The sequence below is a fragment of the Neofelis nebulosa genome, chromosome X (genome assembly GCF_028018385.1).
Source record: "Neofelis nebulosa isolate mNeoNeb1 chromosome X, mNeoNeb1.pri, whole genome shotgun sequence".
NCBI lineage: Eukaryota > Metazoa > Chordata > Mammalia > Carnivora > Felidae > Neofelis > Neofelis nebulosa.
Window position 1 is genome coordinate 108007415 of NC_080800.1, and position 26245 is coordinate 108033659.

The following is a 26245-nucleotide window of genomic DNA, read 5'->3' on the forward strand; positions in this document are numbered from 1 at the left end:
AGAGATTTTGGCTCATTTATGCAAACACTTAATAACTGGTGCTATTCAAAGATCAAATGTGCTACATCATAGTGAAAAGTGCCAAATTATTGCCAGCATCCAAGCATAAACTGGGTAACCATTTAAAGATGCAGTGAGATGGGTTCATGTAACAGATTGTATATATGTATGTGGTAGAAGAGGGAGATGTGACTTAATAGCCTTTAAGGTTTCCTATAACCCTAAGATTCTATTAAAATGCCTATATTACAAACTTTCATCTGTAAATCTTTTTCTCATTCTTAATCATTTCCTTATTAGCCAGGAATAAATGAGTACTTACATATCCCCACTAGATTCATAAGTCCCAATAGTGATTTCTTATGAAACAATAAAACTTGATGCTGGGGTCTAGGCCATTTCTAATATTTATATGCAGTCTCTGGCTCAATCATTTAGCACTGGCCTATCTACTAGATTACTCCTTCTGTAGTCTATAGCTTTAATGGTAGCATTTCATAAATATTAATAAGAATAGGATCCTACACTGCACTTAATACTGATAATAGTTAAGTTAATGAATACAAATCATTCTGGACTCTGTCTTTTCTTTCTTTTTACCCTCTTTCATCCATTCATCAGGTATAGAATATGCAAGGATTCAAATATTTTGGCCTAAATCCACAAATGCCATAAGAAACTGGCACTCCATTCTGCAATGCTTTTCTCTCTGTCAATAACTTTAACTGGGGATCATAAAGTGGAACCATTTGTTGGGTGGTCCATTATGATCTAGATTTAAAACCTCATGTGGTAGCAGTCCTCTGCTCCACTTTACATTTTAGAACTAGTCAGAATGATGCTATACTGAAGAAGAAAAGCTCAGACACAATGAGAAAGGCTGCTTATCCATCCATCCATCCATCCATCCATCCATCCATCCATCCATCCATTTCACAACAGCAAGGGGCAGTTTAACATCCTGTGAGGGGCAGCTTACCAATAGTGACGGGAGGATCAGAAACGGCTAAACAGCTTTAAGTCAGGTACCCTCCTTATTGGACTGGTGAAGTACAGGCAACACAAATAGAACCATCTAAGTAATCCTAACTGACTTGTCTTGGCTCATTGATAGCTTAGGCATACACAAAATCCCTATATCAAAAATCTCAAATGGAAAACATCTGCAATGAAATTATACTCACTGTCCAGCTAATACATCAGAGCCGTACTATAAATCCCAACCTCGGCGTTCATGCCTTGGAACTGTGTTCTATGTTCTACTTAGCCCTTCTGTTACTTCCAGTAATAAATCTCCATGGATAAGTTCCAAGAAGGGCACTGCCTTAGATCATATTCCATGTTAGAGTGAGTTATTCTCTCCAGCTTGTGCTTCATCTGGTCTTGATGTGAAGCCAGAAAAGAAAATGTTCTGGATAGTTTGCTGCTAGGTGGAAGTTCTTTTCATTTTAAACTGCAAATATTTAACAAAATAATTATTCCCTTGTCACTTCAAGTCCTTGAGACCTTTTCTCTCCAGACCATTTCTTTCCCTTCTGTTAAAAGCCTCATATAGCCCAAGGGTAGGGCACTCAGGGAATGCTATTTGGGAGGGGGAAAGATACTAGTGGAATCCCAGGGTCATTTCTCCAATGGTCATATTTCTGCCTGTGTTTATCCCTTTTTCTGCCAGTTCGTGCTCTTTAATGCTCACACCACTCAAAATAGTCATGAGTACCAATATTCACTAACTATCAAGCTATCTTTATTGTATTTACTTTATATCCCACCATTGTAAACCACTCTCCCTGGATCCCTGAAGCATTTCAAGCAACTCATTGCTCTTTTCCATTTCAAGCAACTCAATTCCAGAGAATGGAAACTTGGGCATAGTCTTATTACCAATTAAAAAGGGATTCTCACTACTTTGCTCTAAGAAGCTATTAGTCCATATCCATGTCAGTTACTCAAAATTACATTGGCTTTTTAAATGCCAGATTATACTGCACACTCTTAATATAGTTTACTATCTCCTACCACCTGTAGACTTTCAAAATCATGAATCAAATTGACTTTTAATGATGATCTCTTTGTATGATATTCACAACCAAGAAAAAAAATATAATATGCCACCCAAAAAGCTTTTTCAAAATAGTCTGATGTTCTTGCAGATTAATGTAATTTTTATTAAATACGGACTGTCACAATTATTTTATACTCTTCACAGTCCTTATCAAAAGTTTAGGTGAATTCAGATTGCACAACTTCCACTGAATAAGTTGGGCAAATTTCCATGACTCAGAAAAGCATACTAGAGTTGTAGTTCTTTGCAGTTCCAGCCCCACCTCCAAACCAAAGGGCAGTGTTTGGGAAAATGCCAACCATATTTAGCAGCAAGAGTTAGCAGTCTAGCATAGCAGATGGGCGTGGCAATGGGTAGAGTGTACAAAGGATTTAAAGAAGGCTTTCTTTACTACCTCTTCATCAGAAGCATTAACTGGATTCATCCCAATTCTTGTTTTGTAAAAAGTTAACACAGGGAATGTTTTCTTTACATTCTCTCACTTTACACTGATCTGGGAATTTTGTGAGGAAACACCCTAGTGCTGAGAACCTTCTCTCTCACATGCACGTGCTCTCTCTCTCCCTCTCTCTCTCTCTCTCTCTCTGACTCTGACACACACACACACACACACACACACACACACACACTCGCACACACAGAAAAGACAACCATTCCTCAGTTCATATATAAGTAAAAAAGCAATGGGGATCCAGGCTTTGGAGTCTAGGGATAGAGCTGTAGACAAGTTAGTGGTATATACAGTCTTGAGTAAGGTAGACAACATTTATTTAGAGGGTTAATGAGGATTAAATGAAATAACTTATCTAAAGATCCTAGTGTAGTTCTATAATCTACCTTTAAAATATATTTGCTTCCTTCTCCACCCTGGTTTGAATTATGAAGAGTCCTGATCAGAGTATACTTTTTCATTGAAAGCAGAAATATCTGGCTTCCTAAATACAAATGTCACTGAAAATTATAAATGTCATTTGTTGCTGGGGGAAGGGAGAGCCAAGGGGTTAAAAAATTTCTTTAGTTTCAAATGGGTTTTGTCTTTATGCATTTCTCAAAACTGTAGCCGTGGTACTATCTCTTTAGTTCTCAAAACAAAAGAACCTATTTGCAGAGTTCTCAAGGGTGGCCCTGACTGGCACTTTCAAACACCGGGTTTGAACTCCTCTAGGCGGTCCAGTGAGGCTGGATACAACAATAGATTCTGAGAGTGAGCCTGAATGGTACAAAAAAAGCGGGGGTAGGGGGAGTCTGCTGTCCACTGAAAACAGAAAGCAGAGCCAAAGAAAGTGAAGAATGTGAAGGCAGAAAAAGAAATTTCAGGATGTGCTAAAATTTTTAGCAACTGAAAACAGTTACAAAGAACTGGAATCTAGGCAACAGCGGGCAGGTCAGACAGGCATAATTATTTAGCATATAGTTTCCACAGAGAGCAATAGTCAAGTCCACTATTCTACCTACGTGTTTTTTCCAAAACCATAGATTCTGACCCTCAGATAGTTTTAGAAAGCCACCAAGTACTACTAATACACACGATGAACTCCACACAATAAAACAGGGTGCCAAGATTTATGCGTCTTTATGTAGAGATTACAATCCATTTCTGATTCAAATTCTTCCAAAGTATTAATGCTATTTAAATAATGAAATCATGCTAAAAGGGATATACTACTGGTTCAAGGAAAATTTGTCAGAGAAAGAAATGGAAGTGGAAAAGTAATGAGTAATGAGTGGCTTGGGGGCTGATCAATCCAAAAGAGAATGGTTAAAGGGTCTATGAGAGCTAAAATGTCTGGAAGTATCTATATCCCAAACATTGGAACCAAGAGCTCTTTCCTCTGATTAATTCAACTTTCTTATCCCTAGCTCAGAAATCAGGGCTTATCAGCGAGCTCTCAATAGCAAGCCAATAAGATTAGAAAAATAGTACTGATGAGAAATGCAGAGTGTAGATCTCATTTAAATTTAATTGAGATCATAATTGGTTAAATCATTTCTGAGGATAATTCACTTTAGGCCATTTAAAAATTTTAGACTATTCAAAAAAAAGAAATGCAGTGTCCTCTATGTCAAAGAAAATGATGTTCCTGTTTGATTTCTTATTTATATACAATGATCACTGTAGCCACTAGACCCCTAAGGAAATTATTCATTCTAGATAGCCAAGCTTTCTGGATTTGCCCTTCCAGTAGTGCATCTAGTAGCCACATGTAATTGTTTAAATCTCAGTTTAATTAAATTTAAAATTTCAGTTCCTCACTTGCAGTAGCCACATTTCAGTACTCAAGAGCCATATGTGTTGGACAATGAAGATACAGGAAATTTCATCATCACAAAAAGTTCTATTGGACAGCTCTGTGTTAGACACCAAGAGACCAAAAAATTCAAATGTCAGACCAAAAAATTCAAACAATTCTAATGATAGTTTTTCTACAATGTAATTAATATTCATATCCACAGAGAATACAGATTAGGACTTAACACTTTATTTTTGACATGGACAGTGGTTCTCAAAGGTTAGTTGTACAGAAGAATCATCTGGAGTGTTTGCTAAAAGCAGACAACTCAAAGAACGATTGAGTAGATCTGGGATGGGTATCCAGGAATCTGCATTTTAAACATATATACTAGGCAATGCTGACACAAGTAGTCACTAAACACAATTTTCAACGATCAATTTACAAATTCTGATTCATTTTCTTGTATGGATTATATGTGTACCAGGCAAGTCCTTGTCTCTCTACAAAACTGCAAAAATATTCCACAAAGGCAAAAGAAGGAGTTTTCAAGGCATAGTAGATCTGAGCAAAGGTGAATACAAAGAAAAAAAAATCAAGAATATAGACACATTAGACACAGAAAAAATCTTCTGAACAGAATATTCCATAATATCTATGGGGCAGAAGCTATCTAGCCATTCAGCTTCAGGAACTCTGAAGCTCTGGGAACAGCTTTGAATATTGAGCTGGCAGGAGAGGAGAAAAACTTTGGTGGTGCAGTTTCTGAAGACCTAAATACTGCATGTAAGTGTTAAGTATATACAAGGCAAAAGGCTAGGTGCTAAGAGACTACTAAAATAAGTTTTTTTAACTTCAAACAGTTCAGTCTAGTGGGGGAAAACAGACCACAAATAAGTATTATAATATAGGAGCAGGTGTCATTTGAGCTGAACTTTAAATGTTGAGCTGCTCTAGGATCATCAGGGATGTGGAAGAATGGCAATTAAAATCTAGAGAACAGCATGAGGAAAAGCTCAGGAGCTTGAAAATTTGGGGTGTACCTCATGACCTAGAAGTGATCTAGAGTGGTTAGTGAACAGGGTTTAAGGAAAGTTGTGAAGTGACAAATGCATTCTGGGTGCCAGGGACCAGACCACAAATGGTCCTAAATGCCTGTTTGGAAAAAACAGAAACAAAAACAAAAAAACACCACCACCAAATCCTTTAGATGTTTGACGAGAAAAGGTCATATGATAAGATCTGCATTTAGGAAGAACACTCTAACAGCTAGGCATAAAATGGAGTGAAAGAAGATGCAGGGAAGATGTCCTATGATTTGGTCATTTGGAAGAAAAACTGCACCTCTGGTTGGCAATGCTTGTTCTTGCAAAAAGCTGGGAATCGAGAGAGAAGCAACAGAACATGAGACTTTGTTTTAGCTGAAAATTTGAAGAAAGAACATTTCTAGTGGCAGTATTTAGAAGATTCTGGAGATGCAACGATCCACCATGACTCTGGCAATAGAATACCAGCAATGAGGGTCAGAAAAAAGAAAGATTTCCCACAGTCTAGTGAGCAGACAGCTCTACACTTTCTATGTCTTTCAAAGGCATGGACAATGGGATATGTGGACATGGGTGTCACATGAGGGGCAAACAGCTTCTTCAGTGAAGTGCCCTTAAAGATATACAACATACTGCATAGTAGCTAGGGGGCATAGGTTCTGGAGACAGACTTCCTGTGTTCAAATCCTGATTCTGCTACTTAGTAATTGTGTGGCCTGGTAGACAGATTACCTAAACTCTGTGTCTCGCTTTTCCTACCCGTAAAATTGGAAATATACTACCTACCTCATAGGAGTGCTGTGAAAGTTGATGAGTTTATATACATACAAGGCATTTGTAACATGGCCTGATCCATAGTAGGCACTCAATAAATGTTAGCTATTATTATGTGTATATGTGGGGGACACGCTTACTTGTTCTATGTTCAACATCCCTTGAAGGCATTAGTGCTATATCTAAGCGATGGCAATCAGTATGGTTCAGCATACCAAAGGGAATCTGCAGTATACTGTCCTGCACAGAGTGCCTTAATTATTATACATAATGAGTATCTTAATATTTTTTTGGAAAGGGACAGATATGAGTAAGTTTTTAAATTTATAGATATTCTTAGTGATCCCCTTACGTAAGCTAGTGTAAGCTGGCTCCAGCACACCACTGGCTGATGCATATAGCCCTCATACCCCCATCCATAAGACCTGGCTTCATGCCCCTACAACATTCTCAGACATGTACTGAAGGGAAAAATCCATCAGACAACCATCTTCAGCTCCCTTAACAGCCCGAACCTACAAATTTACTCCCTCTCTAATTTCTCTTGGCCTCAAAGAGCACAGGGAAAAAATGATTATTTTGCAGATGAAAGACTTTTTCTTTCTCCAACCAGAAAATGTCAACATTTTTTAAAAGTCCTAATAAGTTCCTTTTCATTTATATTTAGAGCGCTTGTTCCCAGAAAGAGGAATGGGGTGAGGGGGTGTTGGCCAGAGCTTTCAACTGCATAGGAAATTTGCCACCTGAAACCAAATTGGAGCTTCCAATCACCTGCCTGGTTTTCCATTTCCCTGCCCTCTAACCCTGATCCATTCCCCCAAGTTCCCTCCAGTATTTTTTTTAAGTGTCAAATTCCATTTAAGTTTAAAGAATGATAAAGAGGGCTTTATATCATCCTTTTTTCCTTTTTGCTAGAAAGGATTAATATAAGAATAGCTTTACGTTAAGATATGTTAAAGTGTAAAGATACCATCTTAGATAAGGATAAATTCTAATTACCTGGCATCTGAGACAATATATCCATTGCCATCTTTCCAAAAGTCTCATAAATAGGTCATAACAATATTGGCCCAATCTCTGGTTCAGGTTCTTGGCAACGTTCTCAAATATTCTTTGTCAAATACTAAAGAAGAGTTGTCTATGGTGTGAGCATCAAGTCATTTCCCCAGTATACGGCATAGTCTCTATTAAATTCAGAGCTAAGAATGACTGCTTCAAGAATGTTTCCTGAAGAGGCTTTTAAAATTGTCTTTACCAGAGAACGACTATGAGATACTCAAGTATGTGGGTTCAGCAAATGAAGGGATAACACAGTTTTAAACAGTATTCCCTTCTTCAGTGGGACAGGAAATATGTTTTCCCCTTTAAACTAATGAAATTAAAATTAAAAAACTATTTGGAAATTTGGAAAGATGAGAAATCTGGTCTATTTTATTTAGATAGGTAGATAGATAAGATACACAGAAACAAAAGTGTGAAATGGAGTTAGCTGTATATTTTTTCTGTTGATCTAGATAAAATACGCAAATTTTAAAACATATAGCACCTCACATTCATGGCCAGTATATTTTAAAATACACATATTTTTATGAAAACTGTATATGTTTATTGAACAGAATATTAAAGACAAACTAGCTTGCTTTAGAAGGAAAATATTCCACATTAACCTTTTTGATTGGACATTTTAATCCTCTCCCCAGTTTTACAAGGTTCTACTTTCATTCATATTGATGTATAAATTAATCAAAACACTAATGTTTTTTGGCATGCCTGGGTTGCTCAGTTGGTTGAGCTCTGACTTTGGCTCAGGTCATGATCTCACAGTTCACGAGTTTGAGCCCTACATCGGGCTTGCTGCTGTCAGCACAGAGCCTGCTTCAGATCCTCTGTCCCCTTCTGTCCTCCTCTCTCTGCCTCCTCTCTCTCTCCCTCTCTCTCTCAAAAATAAAAAAAAAACATTAAAAAAACAAAAATCACTAATTTTTTCATGCATCTGCAAAATTAATCTGGAAAGCACCCACGTATTAAAATAAAATTGTTAACATAGTTTGGGGAAAAAAATCTCTAGAGTGCTCTCAAATAAGACATTGTTTTTTGTTTGTTTCTTTGTTTGTTTTTAGTAAATGAGTACATTTGGTTTTCTTGACTAGTAGCTTAAGTCAAATTTACCCTGGATCCATCAGCTGAGAGGCAGAAAAAGCAGATTCTTGAATCACATCATCTAACCTATGAGTTCAGCCTCTGCCACTTGTTAGAGGTGAGACTTCAGGCCAGTTACTTATCGTTGAAGCCTCAGTTTCCCTACCTCTGAAATGGATATCATAATGCCACTGCCCCCTCACACCAGGTTGTTATGAGGATAAACTGACCCAGTATATGTGAAATTACTGTGTAAATATTTTACACCACATCCAGGATCAGTCAATAACCAACAACTATACTATAAGTTATTTTTTAATAGAGTAAAACCATGAGGGAATTAAACATGTATTCATTATTAGCATGCAAATAAAATTCAGTCATAAAAGGCATCTAGTTGGGTTTGACATCATTCATTAGGTCACCCTGGAATTGAGAGATGGCAAGGAGATAATATCATTCTCTTTTTAACATAAGCACTTTTATTAGCATGGAGAAGTTCTTCCCAGATATAGTAATCCAGTAGCATAGCAAAGTCCAACGTTTTTCACTGCCAGAAATTTAAACCAGTAATACAGGTCCATGAGAAACTTGTATTTATTGAACCAAGCAATATTTTCCATGAAATGTATCTATTTGCTTTTGTAGTAGAGAAAACAAGATAGTCTGTGTTTTTAATCCAAAGAGAAAAACCACACGAACTTCTCACATTAAAAATGTACAGAAACGGCTCTTCTGGAGTCAAGCATGCATCAGGGTAGAGAAAACATCCAACAAGCACAACTCTCCAACACTTAGTGAAACAAACCAACCGCTACCCAAAGAAGAAACTGAAGCTATAAATTCAAATAAACAGGCTGCAGGGAGACTACACAAACCTGCTGTTGCTTTAATTGCAGACAATTCAATTCAGCAGCTGTTGGTCCAGGCATTAAGGTTCACTGTATGCTCTTCAGCGTAACCTTGAAATACTGTCACTCACTCACTTCTCCACATCATCTGCATGGTGTCCAATTAATGAGGAGCGAAATCAACTGTCAAACCACGCATCAAAACAGAACATGATCTTTTAGCTCTTAAGCACAGGAGCACAATATTTTAAGGACAATAAAGCATGAATGGGGGTGAGAATCCTTGACAATAAATGATATTTAAACTTCTCAAAACACATAGTTGTAGGAACTAAGCTTCTGTTCTGTTCAGCAGGAAACTGAAACTTTCTTAAGGTTTTTTTCATTTGGAAGGATCCTTTCTGTCTAACTGCTGTGTAAGAAGCCTTTAAAACAAACATTCGCCAATACCTTATCAGTCTTCAAGTTCTTTATTATGGACCAATATGTTTCTGAAAGCTTAAGAGAATACTTAAGGAACACTTTTGGTCCAATGATATTTTACAATACAAAATGATTTGGTGCTGGCATTTTTAGCCTTGTTGTTTCCAGCACTTTTTTTTTTCTACCAAGAGACCAAACAACAATAATATATAATATTCATCAATCTTAGTTAAATAATGAAATAAAAATAAGTTTACCAAAACAAATGTGTTCTGGAATGCTTCCTGTTTGAAGTTTCCCTTCTCTTAACTATACCCCAAATCTAGACAACCAATTAACAAACCCAAGAGTTAATACACTCAAGAGAAACACAACATACTAAGTGTTTAAAAATTGCCTTTGCTTCCAAAGCACTGTGTCTTCTGTGCAAACACTCTAGTCTATATCGCATACTACCAGTTGCAGACAGGAGACTTGAGAAATTCAACACAAAAATATAGTAGAGAAGCATGCACAATTAAGGGATCAGGACTAACAATTTAACAGAAAACCCAGATTTTACATAGCAATCTGCTATAAACATTATAGCAAGGGGAAGGCATGTTTCATGCAGCTATTTTGCTTAGCTCATTAGAACCTTATTTGTCCTTCAGTACAGTTGAATTGGAGGCAAAATAAGAGAGGAGTGCACTTTAAACAAAAGGGAAATTTCAGATAAAATAAAACATACCATACCTGTATATTGTACCAGGAACATCGTGACACTCTTCAGGGAACTGTTTCACGTTGTATCCTACCGTGAGTTATTCTCCCCTTACCCTCTTCTCTCCACAAAAAGAAAAGCCAAAGCACCCCAAACCCCACTACACACTACCCCTAACCCACACCCCCAATGAGGAAAAAAAAAACCTAGTTACAATTCAGCTTAGATCCGATGCTTCTGTTTAGCTCAGCTCCAGCCGAGCAACTGAGCTCTAGCAACGGAGCATAGGGAGGTAGATTCTGATGCCAGTAGCACTTCCATCCACTTCACTTACACAAAAGCAGGCAGTGGAAAATCCAGGAGCCTTGAAGACAAGGGCTGGAACTGGCTTTTATGAATTGCTATTACTGCATGTGTCACCATCCATCTCCAATGACGGACACTTATAGGCTGAATTGAGAGTGGAGGGGGTGGGGAGGAGGAGGTTGGAGAGCAGGTGGAGAAGCAATTAGCAGTATGTTCATCGGAGAATTCGTTCGGGATTTCATACATCAGTGCCTAAAGAAACAGCATGCAGTTGACAAATCAGAACTTTACGATTTGCATGCCTTAGAAGAAATCTTAGCTCACAGCTCCAAACGAAATACTGCTTCCCCACACTTACAGAGCATGAAAAGTCACCCCTCTGCTTTCTCTTTCCTCTAGCTACTCTTGTTCCCGAGAAATCAACATTCAAAATGAACATTTGCTAATTTCCCCTAAAGAATTGTACTTAAAAGCCTGGAAGCAAAGGAAGTATGAGGAAATTAAATTATATTGAACATGACATCTTTTAACAAAAAGGCAGCAAGCTAATTATTTTAAGCCAACTTTTCATCCCTAACCCCATTCCCCAGGTGCAGCTTTCACACCTATAATCACTGGATCACACAACTTTTGGACATATATTAAACACTGGAAAACAACCTATGTATACCTAAAAATAGTTAAAGTCAAGATGAAAAGCTAAGAGCTATATGCACAACTCTCTCCATAGACAGCCTTAATAAGGCACTTTGCCTGTAAACGCTTCAGTTTTACTCATCTCCTAAACTGAAGCACATATTTTAGACCAACTTCAAGATTAATGATGAGTAGAAACAAAAAGGAGATAGTCACTTAGGAAGGAAACATGACACAACTGAAGGAATACTGCGGCTGGGTATCAGGAAACCTAGGTTCAGGTTTCAGTTCTACAACTTTCTAGCTGTGTTACCTTGGACAAGTCAGTTAACTTCTCTGAGCTTAAGTTCCCTTATTTATAAGTTTGACATAACTTATATCTAAGTACCTATCCTGACTACTTCACAGGATTGCTATGAAAAGCTAATGAGATAATAGATATGAAAACCCTTTTGTAAATCATAGAGGGTTATAAAATTGTATGGGATTATTATTATTATTATTATTATTATTATTATTATACTCCAAAACAAATCTTGCCTAAATGGCTGAAGTCAGGCGCCTCTATCACATAAGTAAAAAGAAAGACCCAATATAATTTCATGAAAATAATTCTCAATTCTTCCAATTTTAAAGTTGGAAGGAAATATTGTTTGCTCTTAAAATGCCACAGAAGGGAAATTGTCTTAAAAGAAAAAAATTTAAATCTGATACATAATACATCAAAAGTTTATTAAAGAAATTGAAGTCTCTAATTTCTTCTTTGCTTTCTGGAAAGTCAATTCAGTTGTTTTTGTATGGTCTAATATTATGTGCCATCTAGAATGCAAGCTACAGGACAATGAGCATCACCTTCTGTTAAATCTTTCTTTTAACTTGGTATATCCTCATTGCCCAGGGTGTGTGGAAGGATTCAGGTTGATTAGCTAAATCTAAATCCACAAGGTAAAAATCCAAAGTCATGTTTTATGAGGCTCCAAGCTGCCTTGATACTATATATACAGTGACCAGCTGGTTTAAGCTGGGACACAATTTTAGCACATGAAGTCCTGGGGTGGCCACACCTGGGGCACTAAATGATCCAGGCAATGTTTGGGGACCTTTGGTTCAGCCAAATCCCACATGTCCTGATTTCCATCTGTATGGTGGTTACCCAAGTGTGTGTCTGTCCACATGGGCTGAATCTGAAGCAGCCAAAACAAAAAAAAAAAAGTGGGCGCTATAGCAGAAATATCAGATGTCAGCTCCCCTTGGCCCCCTCTAATACCATCTGTGTTTGCAAACAAGTGTTGAGCCCACTTCCTGTGAGAAGAAAGAAAACTTTCTAACTGCCCCTTTGAATGTCATTGCCAATATTGAAAATGCCAGTAAAATATGTATCCAAAATCTATGTTAAATCAAGGGGGGAAATGGATAATATAATTCACAAAGAGTTGGGTGACTGGTAGCTAAAAGGGAGGAAGCATTAAAAGGGGAACAGGAGGGGAGGGTTGCGGGGGAGGAGAGAGGAAGCAGGAAGAGAAAGGAGGTAAGAAGAGCAAATGAATCTAAAGTGAGAAGTTTGTTTTTTTTTTTTTAAGCAGAAAAATACTAGCTGGACTCACCCAAAACCTCACCTCCTAGAAAATTCTTGCTTTTTGAGGTATTGAGAATAGCCTTTTTACCACCACAGCTGCTATCCTAGCCTTCTAAATGCGTGAGTAAATAGTCAACCGCTTGAAAAAGCACTGACAGCCCTAGCACCAAAACTCACTTTCATTTGGCATGTGGAAAGTCAGGCAGGCAGGGTACAGTTCTCGAAAGGCCTCCTCACTGCAAACCTCCCCCCCACACACATACAGCCTTGACTGTGGTATGGCTGGCCACTAACAAAGGTGTCGCCCCATTTCAGGTTCAGCAAAGGAGACTTGCCTGAGATTTTTAAAACCACATTGGTAAGAAAGGAACAAAGGCTGTATTTCAGAATCAGGAGTTCTGTCTTTGGGCATTGCAACTGAACTCTTCCACATATATAAGCTTGAAATTCATATTCCCCAAGTTCTTCAGAAGGGCCACTCAAAGTAAAGGGAAAAGTACAGGGAAGATAATTTTTTGTTAGCTTCCTTCCCACAGTCCAAAGATGAGGATCGCATCAAGAACATGACTGAGAGCATACATCAAAAGGCAATGAAGTAGGAGGCAGCAGTTTCAACCCAGATTAGCAAGAATGGAATTGAAAGCATCAGAGCATCCTGATAAAAACAAACACATTAACATATACACCAAGAACCGCTGCAATGTTTCCATTATCCTGATTTCAAGCTCCAGAATGTAAGCACTAACGGTTCCCTAATCCACCCAAGCTCCTTCTCAGCAGCCGTCACCAAGCCTCACTGTCCTTTTCAAATGAATTCCCATTGCTAACCACCTTAGTTAGATTCTAAGTATTTTTGTCAAAACAAATGCCCCTGTGGAAGATTGCAAAGAACCAAGAATGTGAATCAAACCATGAACCTAAAACAGGGAGAAACAACATTAAGTTGCTAAACCTCAAACAAAAGAAGTGCTAACAGTTTGAAAGCAACAACTAGTGAGTTGAGTTCAAGCAGAGAAAAAAAAAGCTCTCAACTTTTCGGAATCGATCAAACTTGTACCAAACCCTTGAGTCCAATCAGTTCACATTCCTGCAAAGCACACACATCAAGACTTGGTTTCACCTGCCTAAGAACCCACAAAGGAACCATAAAATTAACACTGGATAAGAAGTCGGGAGAACTGGATTCTCCTGATTTTTCTACTGTTTGACCTTGGTCCAGTCACTTATACTCATTCAATCCCAGCTTGCTTGCTTTGGAACAGCTGGGATATGATTATCAATATCCCAGGTCTAATGGTCTATGACAATTGTGACATTTACTCTCGTGACAAAATAGAAAACGTTTGTCACAATCTGGCCCTAATTTCTAGGAATCATGGAGGTGGGCCTCTGCAACTCTCCTAATGGTTTCTGTTTCTAGCTTATTTTGAAACATGCTCACATAGGAGTTAGGCAACTGTGCTTGCTTAGCCTTGGGAATAGTCAGCCTAATATTCCTCTTCAGAATATTTCTCTTCAAAAAGCATTCCAGGAGCAGTTTGTTTTCTTCAAAGGACAGCTACAGGTGCGTGGTCTGACCCCAAAAGGGAAAAAGGAAGGAAAGAAAGTCATCTAGAATATGCTGAGCACCTATTGTATGCCAGACGTGGCATGATACATTATTTTTTTTAATTAGCTCTCACAACATAGCTATGTGCTCAATATTACTATCTTGCATTTTATATGTAAGGAAACTGAGGTTTACTGATGTTAAGTGACTTGCTTACTCTCACTCAACTGGTAAGTGATAAAACTGGGACCTGAACTCAAGCAATCTGAATCCATTACTATACTAACACTCTAATGATTAAATTCTGAATGACTGAATTCCTTCTTAATTCAGTGATTCAACTGGGCTTGCTCAGTGAATAAATTACCTGCTGAGTCAATACAGCAAAAAAAAAAAAAAAAAAATCCTTGCCTTTATACTGACCTGAGAATTTTAAAAAATTTCGTCAGACATGTGGTTAAGGCCACTGGGCTCTGGAGTAAGAAAAACCTCAGTTGCTAGAATTCTGGCTTATAAGTCTCAAGTTTTCTCATCTGGCAAATGGGAAAAGAAGTAGTACCTGCCTGGCTGAGTGGTTGTAAAGCATTAATGATGTGATAGCAGCTAGCACAGTGTTTGACATAAAATTGTTCAATAAACGTATATTAGAGCTATCCTCGGACTCATAAGCAACAGAGAAAGAAAGGAAAGGTTATAAAGAAAAAGAAAAACAGGATTCATTGAACTCAAGTGCTCCTTGGCCTGTAGAACAGATTTAGTGTGAATCAGGTTTTCAGTGGCCCACCCATACCCTCTAAGCTGCATCTTGTAGATTAGCATATTCATGAGGCTCCATGAATATACTAATTGGCAGTGCCTAAGTAGTAGTAAGGAGACTTGTCATGTGGTCTGCTGAGCAGCAATTGTCTCCAGTTCCCTAGAACCTATCCTTCTAAATAGAGGGTTGGAAAGTAGCAGATAGAAGTACTGCTGGAAGTACCAAGTGGGCTAAGGCCCTTTTCTTCCCCTAATTCTTCAAGCCCTAGCTTCTCTCTCTCCCATTCCCTTGTGGCCCACTTCCCATATACTCCCATCCGCCCTTGGTTTATTCTAGTTTTACTGTGATTCTTTTCACGGCTCTAGCTCTGTGTCTGTTCATGAGCAACCAGTCGTATTTATGGAATGTGTGTCTGGCACTGCACTAGCTAAAGTAGAGGGACATCTAAAAGTTAATTGAAGAGACATGTGTTCCATGGCCAAATAGGTCTAAGATATACAGGTAGACTGGAGTTTTGGCAATACAGTAAATGCAGCTAAAACAAGATGATTTGGTTGATTTCAGAGCATAAAGTAGTTTGTTCATCCAGTCAATGACATACATACTGAAGAATTTAGAAAAAAATGCACAGTTGCTTGCAACTTTACTTGAAATGCATAAAAAGTTGTATAAATGGAGAGATGGGTGATAAAGGAAATAGAACAAAGTGTTAATTATAGAATCTAAATGGTGTGCATAGAGGGTATTTACTGTACAATTCTTTCACATTTTCTGTATATTTAAATTTTTTCATCATAAAAGGTTGAGGATAAAGGAGAGGGGTAAAGGGTATAGCTTTTTCAACTTCAAATATTTCAGAACAAAATATCATATTTATATAAAGAAGCATAAATGAAATCAGGCAAAATGTTAAAAAATTGGTGAATCTGAGTGGACGGCAGATGACAGTCCTATATGATTTGTGAAATTTTTCTCTAGTTAAAATGATTTTAAAATAGAAAGTTAAAAGATAGTTTGTTGAACACTGGCCCCTTTTACCTAATGTCTCATTTGCCATTTTTAGTAGAGTGGATATTGGGTCAATAATAGTAGAGAAATTGGAAAGAATGAAGGTGGGGGGCAATAATCAACCAACAGATCTACCTTGGGTGCCTACTATATGCAAGACGCACTATGCTAGGCATTCTGGGGGATTCAGAGACAAAAAACATAGTCCCTGTCCTGAGACTCACAGTGCAGGTGAGGGAATGCCAAAGCAGCGTCTGAAAGGGTAGCTGGCTAGAGCAGAGAAATTCTGTTAAGAGAAGTATGAAGACTGGCAAGGTAGATTGGGGCCAGACTACGGAAAGTAGTGAAGGCCACGCTAAGGAGTTTGGACTTCATCCTATGGATAATGGGAAACCATTTACAGTATCTGAGTCAGGGAAAGAACATGCTCTAAAACACATTGGCTACATAGTAATAATCTGTTTGAGCACAGGTAACTTCAACACATATTTGTTTTCTATTCATATACTTCTGACCCTTCTATTTCCCATATCTGGATGTGGCCTTTAGGGATTTTCAACATTCTGGATGCTACCCATTTTTTTTTTTAACAGCCACTTTGTCATCTTTTCAGCCTCTGTTCCTTTCCCTCCCCCAGCTCCCGAGGGGAGCTGCCCAGCTCTCAGCTTAGCCCTGCTGACTCAGTAAGCAATAAATAAGCCTCATACAGTTTTTTAAACTAAGTTGCTAAGCTTTGAATCTCTGCTTTCCTTCATGGCAATCAAGCCCCAATCACTACTGAGATCATTGATTTGAGTTGGAAAAATGAATATTCAGCTAAGCAACATGCGAAGGAGTACAGGAAGGTATGTCGTATGTGTAGAAGGAAACTGTTGTTCAAAGTGATTTTTGGATACTGAAAGAAAACCTAGTGGGGACGGTATTGCTGAATAGCAGCAAGTGATTAGGGTCAGACCTCTCAAAGACTGCCAAACTATAAGGTGGACTTTGTCTCTAGTTTTTTCCCCCGTATAAAGCCAATCTTCCAATCCAATCATGCGATTCCCACATTTAAAACTCTGAGCTGGCTCCCCCCTGCCTATAAAGGCCAAGCTCCTTAGCAGGCAGACTTCCCTCACCAACCGGACACAGACCTGTCTCCAGATTCTTATCCTGTCCCCCTCACCCAAGTCCCAGTGGTTCACACACAGTATCTTACCTTTTCCTAAAGTATCCATTCTCACACATGTGACTGCTTCACATGTGTCGGTGGTCCCTTTGCTTGGAAGCCTTGCCTACCACATCTTTTTCCACCTTGTTTCTAGGCAATGCCCACTCATCCTTGGTGATTCAGAATAGGTAGACTCTGGTCTGTGACTTCTCCACCTCCAGCAATAATTCTTCCCTCCATCATGTTTCCAGGGTATTTCTTTTCTAGAGTAATATACTATTCGCACTGTAATATAATTATTGATTTAGGTGTCTATCTCCCCCCACTTAACTGTGAGTTCCTTAAGGGTAGGCAGGGACTACTTCTAGTTCATCACTGTACTCCTAGCACTTACCATAGGGTTTGGTCCTGTGTATGTGCTCAAATGTCTATTGAATAAATGAGCTTGAATATCAAGTGCTCCTTGAATTCAAACTCAGCATCTCTTGAAAGGTAAAAATTAGAATATTGTGTGACCAAAGTAATCCCAGTGAAGTATGTCTGAGAACTTGATTGCAGAAGTGGTAGGAGGACAGGTTATGGGGTCTTCCTGTGGGACCTTTCTACCCCAGGAAGCTCTTACCGGCAGCTGTTGCTGGCTAAAAAGAAGGGCAGCTAGAGCGGACAGGAAGGGCCCTTAGTGGGGATTTCCCCATCATTACCTTTCATAATTCAGCACTGAAGGAAAGTTGTTTATATAACATTCTCCACACAGTGTTTTGATTCTTCTGAATTACAGCCAAACTTTCATTTGTGCTCTGCCTACAGATACATTTGGACCAGACTTGTTAATAGTCACTGAAAGTTCCCAGTTCACATTCTCACCTGTCATTATTATGCCAAGGAACAATATTTTGTGGGTAAGGAACCACTGAAAAACTGAGAGCCAAAAAGGGGGCCGAGCAGAGCTAATAAAAATGATCTTTTATTTTTCTCCTAGATTGCTAATATATTTCCTAGCACCTCCCATCCTGCACTGGTTTATATTATGTATCAGTAAAGGCAAAAAAGAAAAAAGAAAAAAGAAAATGAAGACTTTGGCAAAACTTGACGCCTGTAGGCACAAGAAAGAGGAAGCAACACTGAGGCTTGGAGTATAAATCTTTAGACATATGATCCATTGCCACTTCTGCAAAGTAAACATTTCAGCTGTTTTTAAACAAATAGCAAAAGCAATTAGCCCCTTCTGTAGACTAAACTGAGGTGTATGCGGAATTAAAAAAAACTTAGTCTGTTTTGATCTTCAAAAATGTCAAACTGGTAAACATTTCGCTTTTTTGTTGTACATATAAATCTATGAGCCAAGCCTAGCTTGAGGAAGATTTAAGAGACATAAAATTTGTCTGAGGTGTCTGCCAAATCTCTGCAGCAGAGAGAAACCCTGGAGAAGCTGACATAGTCATAACTCTCAAAACATCACTAGCAGGCTTGTGCAGGGCTAGACGTACAGAAAGTCACTGTTCCTTCTCTCAAACTGTTTGTAAACAGAGAAGTAGAACATTTGCTTATCAGCTATCTGGTAGCTTATTTTTGCCCATGTGTCCCACAGAGGAAAGAGAAAAAAAAAAAAAAGAGTAAGTCCCTACTGGTACATATCCCAACTTTCAGCCGCGTAGATTTTCACTTATATGACAAGCCTGCTTGTTAAAATCTTCTCTTTCATTTCCTCTTGCACACTCATTCTTGTATGTACACGAGATCAATCTGTCTCTGTCTCTCTGTCTGGAAGGCATTACAAGAAGGTATTTATATGTATCCAGGACAGTGTCTAACAGAGTGCTTTGCACATAATAAGCCCACAATAATTCGGCAAATGAATTGAAACTCTATCTGTAATTTCTATGTTCAACTTATTTGTTCATGGAACAAGAGAATTATAGATTCTTTTCCTTGAAGTATTTAACAGTGACAATTCCTTACAAAGTAAAGTCATTTTATTCAAATGATTTGTGCTTAGGACTTCTGTCCTTTAAAAGCATCCATTTTTGCACAATGGGAATTATTTGTAAGGCAAATGAAGGAAAGCCCACGCTGCAGGATCCTGAATGACAATATGAACACTAATATATTTTGTAGAGAAAATCAGATATCCCATATTCACCTGATTGTATGTCGTTATGGTAATCCACCACATATGTCTAAAATCACTTAACAATGCAGGAATATAGTGCATGCATGGGCTGCATTCTGTAAATAGGATTAACAGTTGGATTCAACCAAGGTCTTCCCTGGGGAGAGATTGCTGGAAAATACATCTACGTGACATTTAAAAAAATAAATTAACCAATGACATTGGCTCCCATGAGACACATTGTTTCTTGTACATTCAATTCTATCACAGTTTTCTGTAGCTCTCTACTGACATCCCCATCCCTAAAGACATAGAATTTCAAAACAGAAAGAAAAACAGAGCAATCGGAGCTCTTCTGTCTGTCCTGCATGAAGTGTTATGTACACAAAGAAAAGAGCTCTGTACATTAGCACAATGTGAACTGTGACATGGTGAGATCATGTCAGTCTGGACTGTTCTTGTTATGCCGTGGTCACATATAACTTGCCCAAGGGAATGAACAAAGTCTGTGTGCATGCTAAGATTGGCAGGGGCTGCAGAAAAACAAATACAGCTGTGTTATACAGCAGGGGGGGATTTAATTTTTCCTTTGAAAAATGTTATTTATCATGATGATTTTTCTTCCCACTTTTATGTATTTAACTATTTTTCCTTATCTGTAAAATAGGGATAACTACTGTATGTATTTAATATTTTTACTATGAGAATGAAATGAAATCCTGGCACAGAATAGTTAACCCATACAATATGCATCAACATCTGGCTAGCATTAAGTAAACACCTATTATACGCCAGGTACTGGCCTAAGACACCAAGAAAAAGTAAACCATAGGAGGAAAAAGTGACACTGGAGAGAAAAGCAGGGAGCTGATTTTCAAAAGTTTTATAAGCTAGTCTAAGAAGTTTGGATTTTATCTCGAGGACAATGGGCAGAGCTGGATAGCTTCAGATTTGTGATTTAGAAAAATCATTCTGTCAGCACTGGTGGAGAATGGATTAGAAGGAAAGCAGGCTGGAGACAGTAGTAATCCAGTCTAGAAGGGGTGTGTGTGTGGGGGTGTGTGTGTGGGTGTGGGTGTGTTGCGGGGTGTGCTGGGGAGCGGTGTATCCCAAACTAAGGCAATAATAATAGGACACATGCGGAAAACATGTTTTTAAGTAACAAATACTCTATTACAAATGATTTAAAAAATATGCAAAAGGTTAAAAATAGGACTCATGTTATCTTACTATTTATAGCAAACCTCTGTTGAATTTTTTTCTGTGTTTAACATTATAGGATAATGATTTCCTATGTATGCACACATAGGGTGTGTGTGTGTGTGTGTGTGCCCATGTACATGTGTATGCGTTTAAACTGGGATTTGTCAGCTTTATAAAGAGAATTTTCTCTTAATATATCATAAACAACTTTCAACATCATTAAATATTTTTTAGTAACATCCACTTACATGGCTACTTAGTATAGTAATCTATGCTACAGATACACGATAATTGATTTAATCAAAATCTCTAGTATTACGGACATTTAAAATGCTATTTTCCTTCTTTACCCTGGGATAGACATCCTGAGAAATAAAATTTTGGAAACACCACATTTATTTCCTTAGCATAGAGCCTTAGAAGTTGAAGTGGTAGGTTGAAAGCTATGTCCAATTTTAATATTTTTAATCCACATTGATAATTTCTCTCCAGAAGGGCTGTATCAAATTACAGTCCCACTAGCAGTATCTGTAAGTAGGAGACCCATTTGAGAGTGATTTCAAGGATGGAGTCAACTGGATTGTAGGTGGAAATGAGGGACGGATCCTTGGCAGAGTATTGGGACGGCAGCAATGTGAACTATGTCAAGAGGAGCAAAGCAATGAGCAGGCCTACGGAACAGGTGGCTGGGTGGATAAATGATGAGAAAGAAAAAGGTAAGGTGACCATAGGAGAGTCGGGGTGGGGGGGAGTTTAAATGAAAAGAAAAGAAACCTCTAGAGAAGTTCTGCATTCAGGTGACTTTAATTTACTGCTTTATTTAGCCAAAGCAGCTAATGTAGCAAACAGCTAATCTTTTTGTAACATTTGGCATTCTGGTACCAAAGTTCTGAGTTATATTCATGTTTATGCATGTTTTTCATCCAATAACCATTTGTTAGGTGTCTACCACATGCCAAGGGCTGTTCTGGATGCTATGGGTGTGGATATGAATGAGACCTGGCCACTGCCCTCAAGGAGCTCATAGTCTTGGGGAGAGACAGACACATCCACAGACTGGTACACTAGTGTGGTACAGCCTAGGACAGAGGTAAGTGCAGGGTTCTATGTAAGCCATGAGCCTAACACTGTTTTGTGTATGCTTGTATATGTTTGTGTGTGGTGGGGGAGGGCGGGGAGAGCTGCAGGAAAGGCTTCAAAGAGGTGTTGATATTTGAGCTGAGTCTTGAAGGAGGAGTTCCTCAGATGAGTAAGGGTCACAGATCATACTCATATTCCTTACCAGTGCTTTGGAAATTTGTGCCACTGGTGTTAAGGACACTCAGTAAGGCAGTGAGGATGCTTGTGTGTAATCCAAACCCATTTGTGAAAACAGCCTCCACTGTTACCTTAATGCATATATGTACATGGCCCGATTTGAGCAATAATATGCTCATCTTAGAATTAAAGGATAACAGGCAAGTGACATATAGACTTTTAAAAAATAACTCTGATGACATTGATAGAATAATAATATTCCCGTCAGCCAAGTCCTACTAATTCTACTTCCTAAATGGCTCTCATATCTGTTGCCTCTTCTCATATGTGGCTACCTTGGGTCCTCATCATCTCTAGCTTCCTAACTGGTCATGGCCCACTCCAGTACATTCTAAAGTAAAAACCTCATCATGGTGCTTGTCTTCTAAAATATATTAATGTTTTTTATTGTCTACTATCAGTACTTCCCAAATTTGAGTCATTTGAGTATTATCATAGTCACACATCATGGGTACTACTATTTACTTAACATTTGTCTTTAAATCAACTTTAAACTTGTTCACTTTACATTTTTCCTAAGCCATTTCCTATGTAACCTTACATTTAAAGACGTAGTTCAGCTTTACCTTTTATGAGACACATTAGAATATATAATTACTGAAATTTAAAATGTTTGTGGGAGTACAACATAACCACCAGTGGCAGATGCTCTACAGTTTGAAAAACAATAGCCTATGGAAGCACATCCAAATTTCTTAGCATTGCATTCAAGGAACTTCACAAATCAGACCCAATGTATCTTTCCAGACTCTTTTACCATTATACCTTCATTTCCCCAAACAAGCTATACCCTAGTCATGCTGAATTCCAAAATATTGAAGGGACATGCTCTCCTTTTATACAGCCCAATGTCTTTCACAGACTTGTCTCTCTAATCTGGAATGCCTCCCCTCTACTGTTCTCTGCCTGGTGAACTCATTATCCTTCAAGACCTGTCATGTCACCTCCTCACAGAAGGCTTCTCCCTGATTCTCCCTTACAGTTAGTCACTGCTTCCTTTATTCTTCTGATAGCACTTTGTACTTCTTAGTGTTATATTACATGCTACATTATCTCAGAATTATGGGCATATATCTCCCCAGCTACACCCAGGAAAAGCTCTCATACTCTGTTGCATCCTGAATAATCCCTGTGAGCAAAGGTCATGGAGGAGACCTAGTGATCTAGGAAGTCACTTAAAATAAAAGCTATAATAAAATAAAACCTAAAGGACTATCTAGGCCCAAATAGCTTACATGTAAGGCACGTTTTTTAAAGAGAATCACCTGATTCAGAAATAGCCATATAGTTTGGGAAGACACAATTAGCTACGGCTGCAATAACAGTGAAGCTAATTCAGTTTTGGCAGCCACTTTACAGCATACACATACTGACATAGAGACTAAAAGTGAATCATTTGGGTTTCTGCCAGGATGATCAATTACACCTGACAATAATCTTTCCTTACCACAAACAGAAAGTCAAGAAGAAAATTGAACAGTGGGACTAACAAACCATGGTGGAGAGAGCATGGGCTCTGGAGCCAGAAATCTATATACCAAAATCCCAGCTCAACTCCTTACAATCTATGTGACTTTGGGTAGGTTAAACAACCTTCTCTGAGTTTTAGTTTTCTCTTCTAGAAAAATGGGGAAAATAGTACCTACTTCATAAGACTCTTAAGATAATGCAACAAAGTGCTTATGATAGCACCTGGAACATTATATGGGCTCAATAAATAGGAGTCATTATTGTTACCCAATGAAATGACTACAATTCAGATAATATGATGCATAAGGAGAGCAAATACATTTCTTAATAAATTTGTCACCAGGCTTTAAAATGACAACTATAGAAGTGTAGCTAAGAATAGCCACAAAGAGAACAGTCTGTAAGGTAAAGTTCTTCTTGGGTATAAATTAAACTCACACCTGGAACATACCACCACACTTCTTTGTGTTCTCCAAGAAATGATCTCAAATCAGGTTCCCCTAGGATGAAAAAAACAAAAATCACCCAATCTTAATTTTTTGTGTTTAGTTTTATTTGATACAGAATAATATCCAAATTATGTGGATGCTTTAAAGTGTCCTGTTATTATGACCCCAATCTCTTTCATGACACCTTTTTATTGCAGTCAGGCAAACCCACCCTTCATAAAAATGCTCCCTCTTCTATATACCCTTCTCAGATTCCAACACCAGTTCCAGAGAGCACATTCTCCCTCCTCTTTGCCCATTTCAAATCCCATTTACTCCTTTGGAGCCAAAATTAAAATTCAAGTCCTCCAGAAAGCATACCCGGATTGGTCTGGAAGATGACAATTTCAAAACTACAGCATTTCCAGGGTTAGGCTTGACCTTCCTTACATATATCAACCCCCAAGCCCATCAGTATTAGAAACTTTTTGCACGCGTTTGTAATAATAAAATAATTAATACAGTCTGTTTCGCACAGTCTACTTTATTCCACAGTCTGTGTGCCCCCTAAATCTTTTTCAACCTTAGTGCTGTTATGAGTCGTGTTAGAAACCTCGATAGCGCTTGGTTTTTAAAATCGGTCTAACTTGCCTTTGACTCTCACCAGAACACTGCACTGAACTTTAAGGAGAAACCCTTTCCACTCCAAAGATCTGGTCAGGGCAGGGGCGGGTGGTTGGAAGGGCCAATAAAGAGATGGCGACGATCTTTATATCACCAGCAAGGAAGCAAAAAGTGAAATTTGGACAAAAAGTCACGCCCTGAGCGTGCGAGGAATTCCCACACCCCCAGAGAAAATTGGGGAGTGTGTACGTTAGAAAGGGTGTGTGCCCAAATCTGAAATGTAAATTGAGGGAAGCGAGGAAAGAGATCATCCAACTCCTCTAAGTAGTAAGGGGAGTCCAGACGCCGCCTAGGGAAGACCCTGGTCAAGAACCCTAACTTCAGATCTCGGAGGAGGCACAGGACGGGAGCGAGGATACACGATAGCGTCTTGGGGGATTAAAGACTGCAGACTAGGTGGAGAAATAGAGAGCGCGCGCTCCCGAGGTTCCAAGCTCCAGGAAACGGGCGCGGAGGGCTCAGCAGCCCACCCCCGACTCCCAGGCCCGACACCCCCTCCCCGGCAGAGGCGGAGCTGGGCGGAGTCGGGCGCCGAAGACAACGGCCCGGAAGCACCCTCCTCCCTAGGCCCCTCGGTCCCACACTCCCCAACCACAGCCGCTCGGGCTTTCTGCCTCTCTGACCTCCAGCTCCCCGGCTACCGAAGGGGCTACTCCTTATACTGCCGCGGAAAATCGGGCCGGCGTGACAGCTTCTGAGAGCGTAGTGCCCTCGCCGCGCCCCACACCACGCAACTGTCTTCTGAACTCCCCGCCTCTCGCTAGCCGGCTTGGGCCCGGCACTCGAGCCCAGGGCTGGACTCTCACCCACATCGCGGCCGCTGCAGCATTTCTTATTGGTTACTGGTCACCAGGGAAGCAGGAGGCCCAAGCCCTTGTCCTCATGGGAAATGTAGTTTCAGGTCGCTGGAGGCTGTCTTCCTGGGGTATCCAATATTGGCATTGGCGGAGAGACTCAGGTGAAGGCAGGGGATTGTGGGAGATGAAGTCGAGGCACTTCTTTCGGTATACCCACAGTTTCTCCATCCAGTCCGATCGTCCCCTGAGTTCAGATGGAGGAGGGTATTCTGGGTGTTGTAGTTTGCGGTGTACTGTCCTACAGAATCTACCTTCTTGGGGTATGGGATTGTGCTTGTGGGGTTAGATGAAGGTTCTAGATTTATTTTACCTTTTGGTTAAGCTCTTAGCGTTTGGGGGGGCGCTTTATATCATGATTTAAAATTCTCATTGACTTTTGATTGAATGACTTTTTAAAAATATTATGTTCCGATAAGCTTACAATTGTAACTGGTCCTTTAAAACTGTCAAAGTATGTTCTATGTGAACCATCTGCATTAGAATGACTTCAGAGGCTCTGGAGAAAATGTATACTATGTTTCCAGTTGGGTATCACATTTTTCCCTTTGAATTGTAACTGGTCCTTTAAAACTGTTAAAGTGTATTCTGTGTGAACCATCTGCATTAGAATCACTTCCAAGGTCCTAGAGAAAATGTATACTGTGTTTCTAATTGAGTACCATATTTTTCCTTTTGAAGTAGGGCATAATAGGCATATAAATGTGATCAAAGCCAGCCCAGAAGAATCCCATTTAACCCATAATGAAGCCACATTGTTGCCATGAAGAACAGTGGCCACATCACTGATGTCATGCAACAATTTAGAACAGATAGAGAATACAACTTGAATAATAAGAAATAAATGTATATTTCTTTAAGAAACTATTGTTTAGTAAAGATGTGTTAATAAGCCCGATAAATAAATAGATGGAGACAACTAGCACTTTCAAGTGATTTAAAGGTTGAGGAAAATGGTGGCTTATTAA

The 26245-nt window shown here is 39.0% G+C and overlaps 1 protein-coding gene across 9 annotated transcripts in view; it reads right to left on the reverse strand.

The window, feature by feature from the left end:
- ENOX2 (ecto-NOX disulfide-thiol exchanger 2) overlaps positions 1-25245 on the reverse strand; it is a 262257-nt gene extending 237012 nt beyond the window's left edge. For 2 of the 9 annotated variants that reach the window (XM_058712509.1, XM_058712508.1), the window contains exon 1: positions 10262-10378. In XM_058712509.1, the coding sequence (XP_058568492.1) occupies positions 10262-10283 (22 nt within the window). In that variant the 5' untranslated portion in view covers positions 10284-10378. Of the gene's footprint in view, positions 1-9130; positions 9439-10261; positions 10380-23751; positions 23812-25046 lie in introns of those variants that run through there. The other 7 variants (XM_058712519.1, XM_058712518.1, XM_058712514.1 and 4 more) reach the window with 7 other exon arrangements.
- Between the last annotated feature and the right edge of the window lie 1000 nt (positions 25246-26245).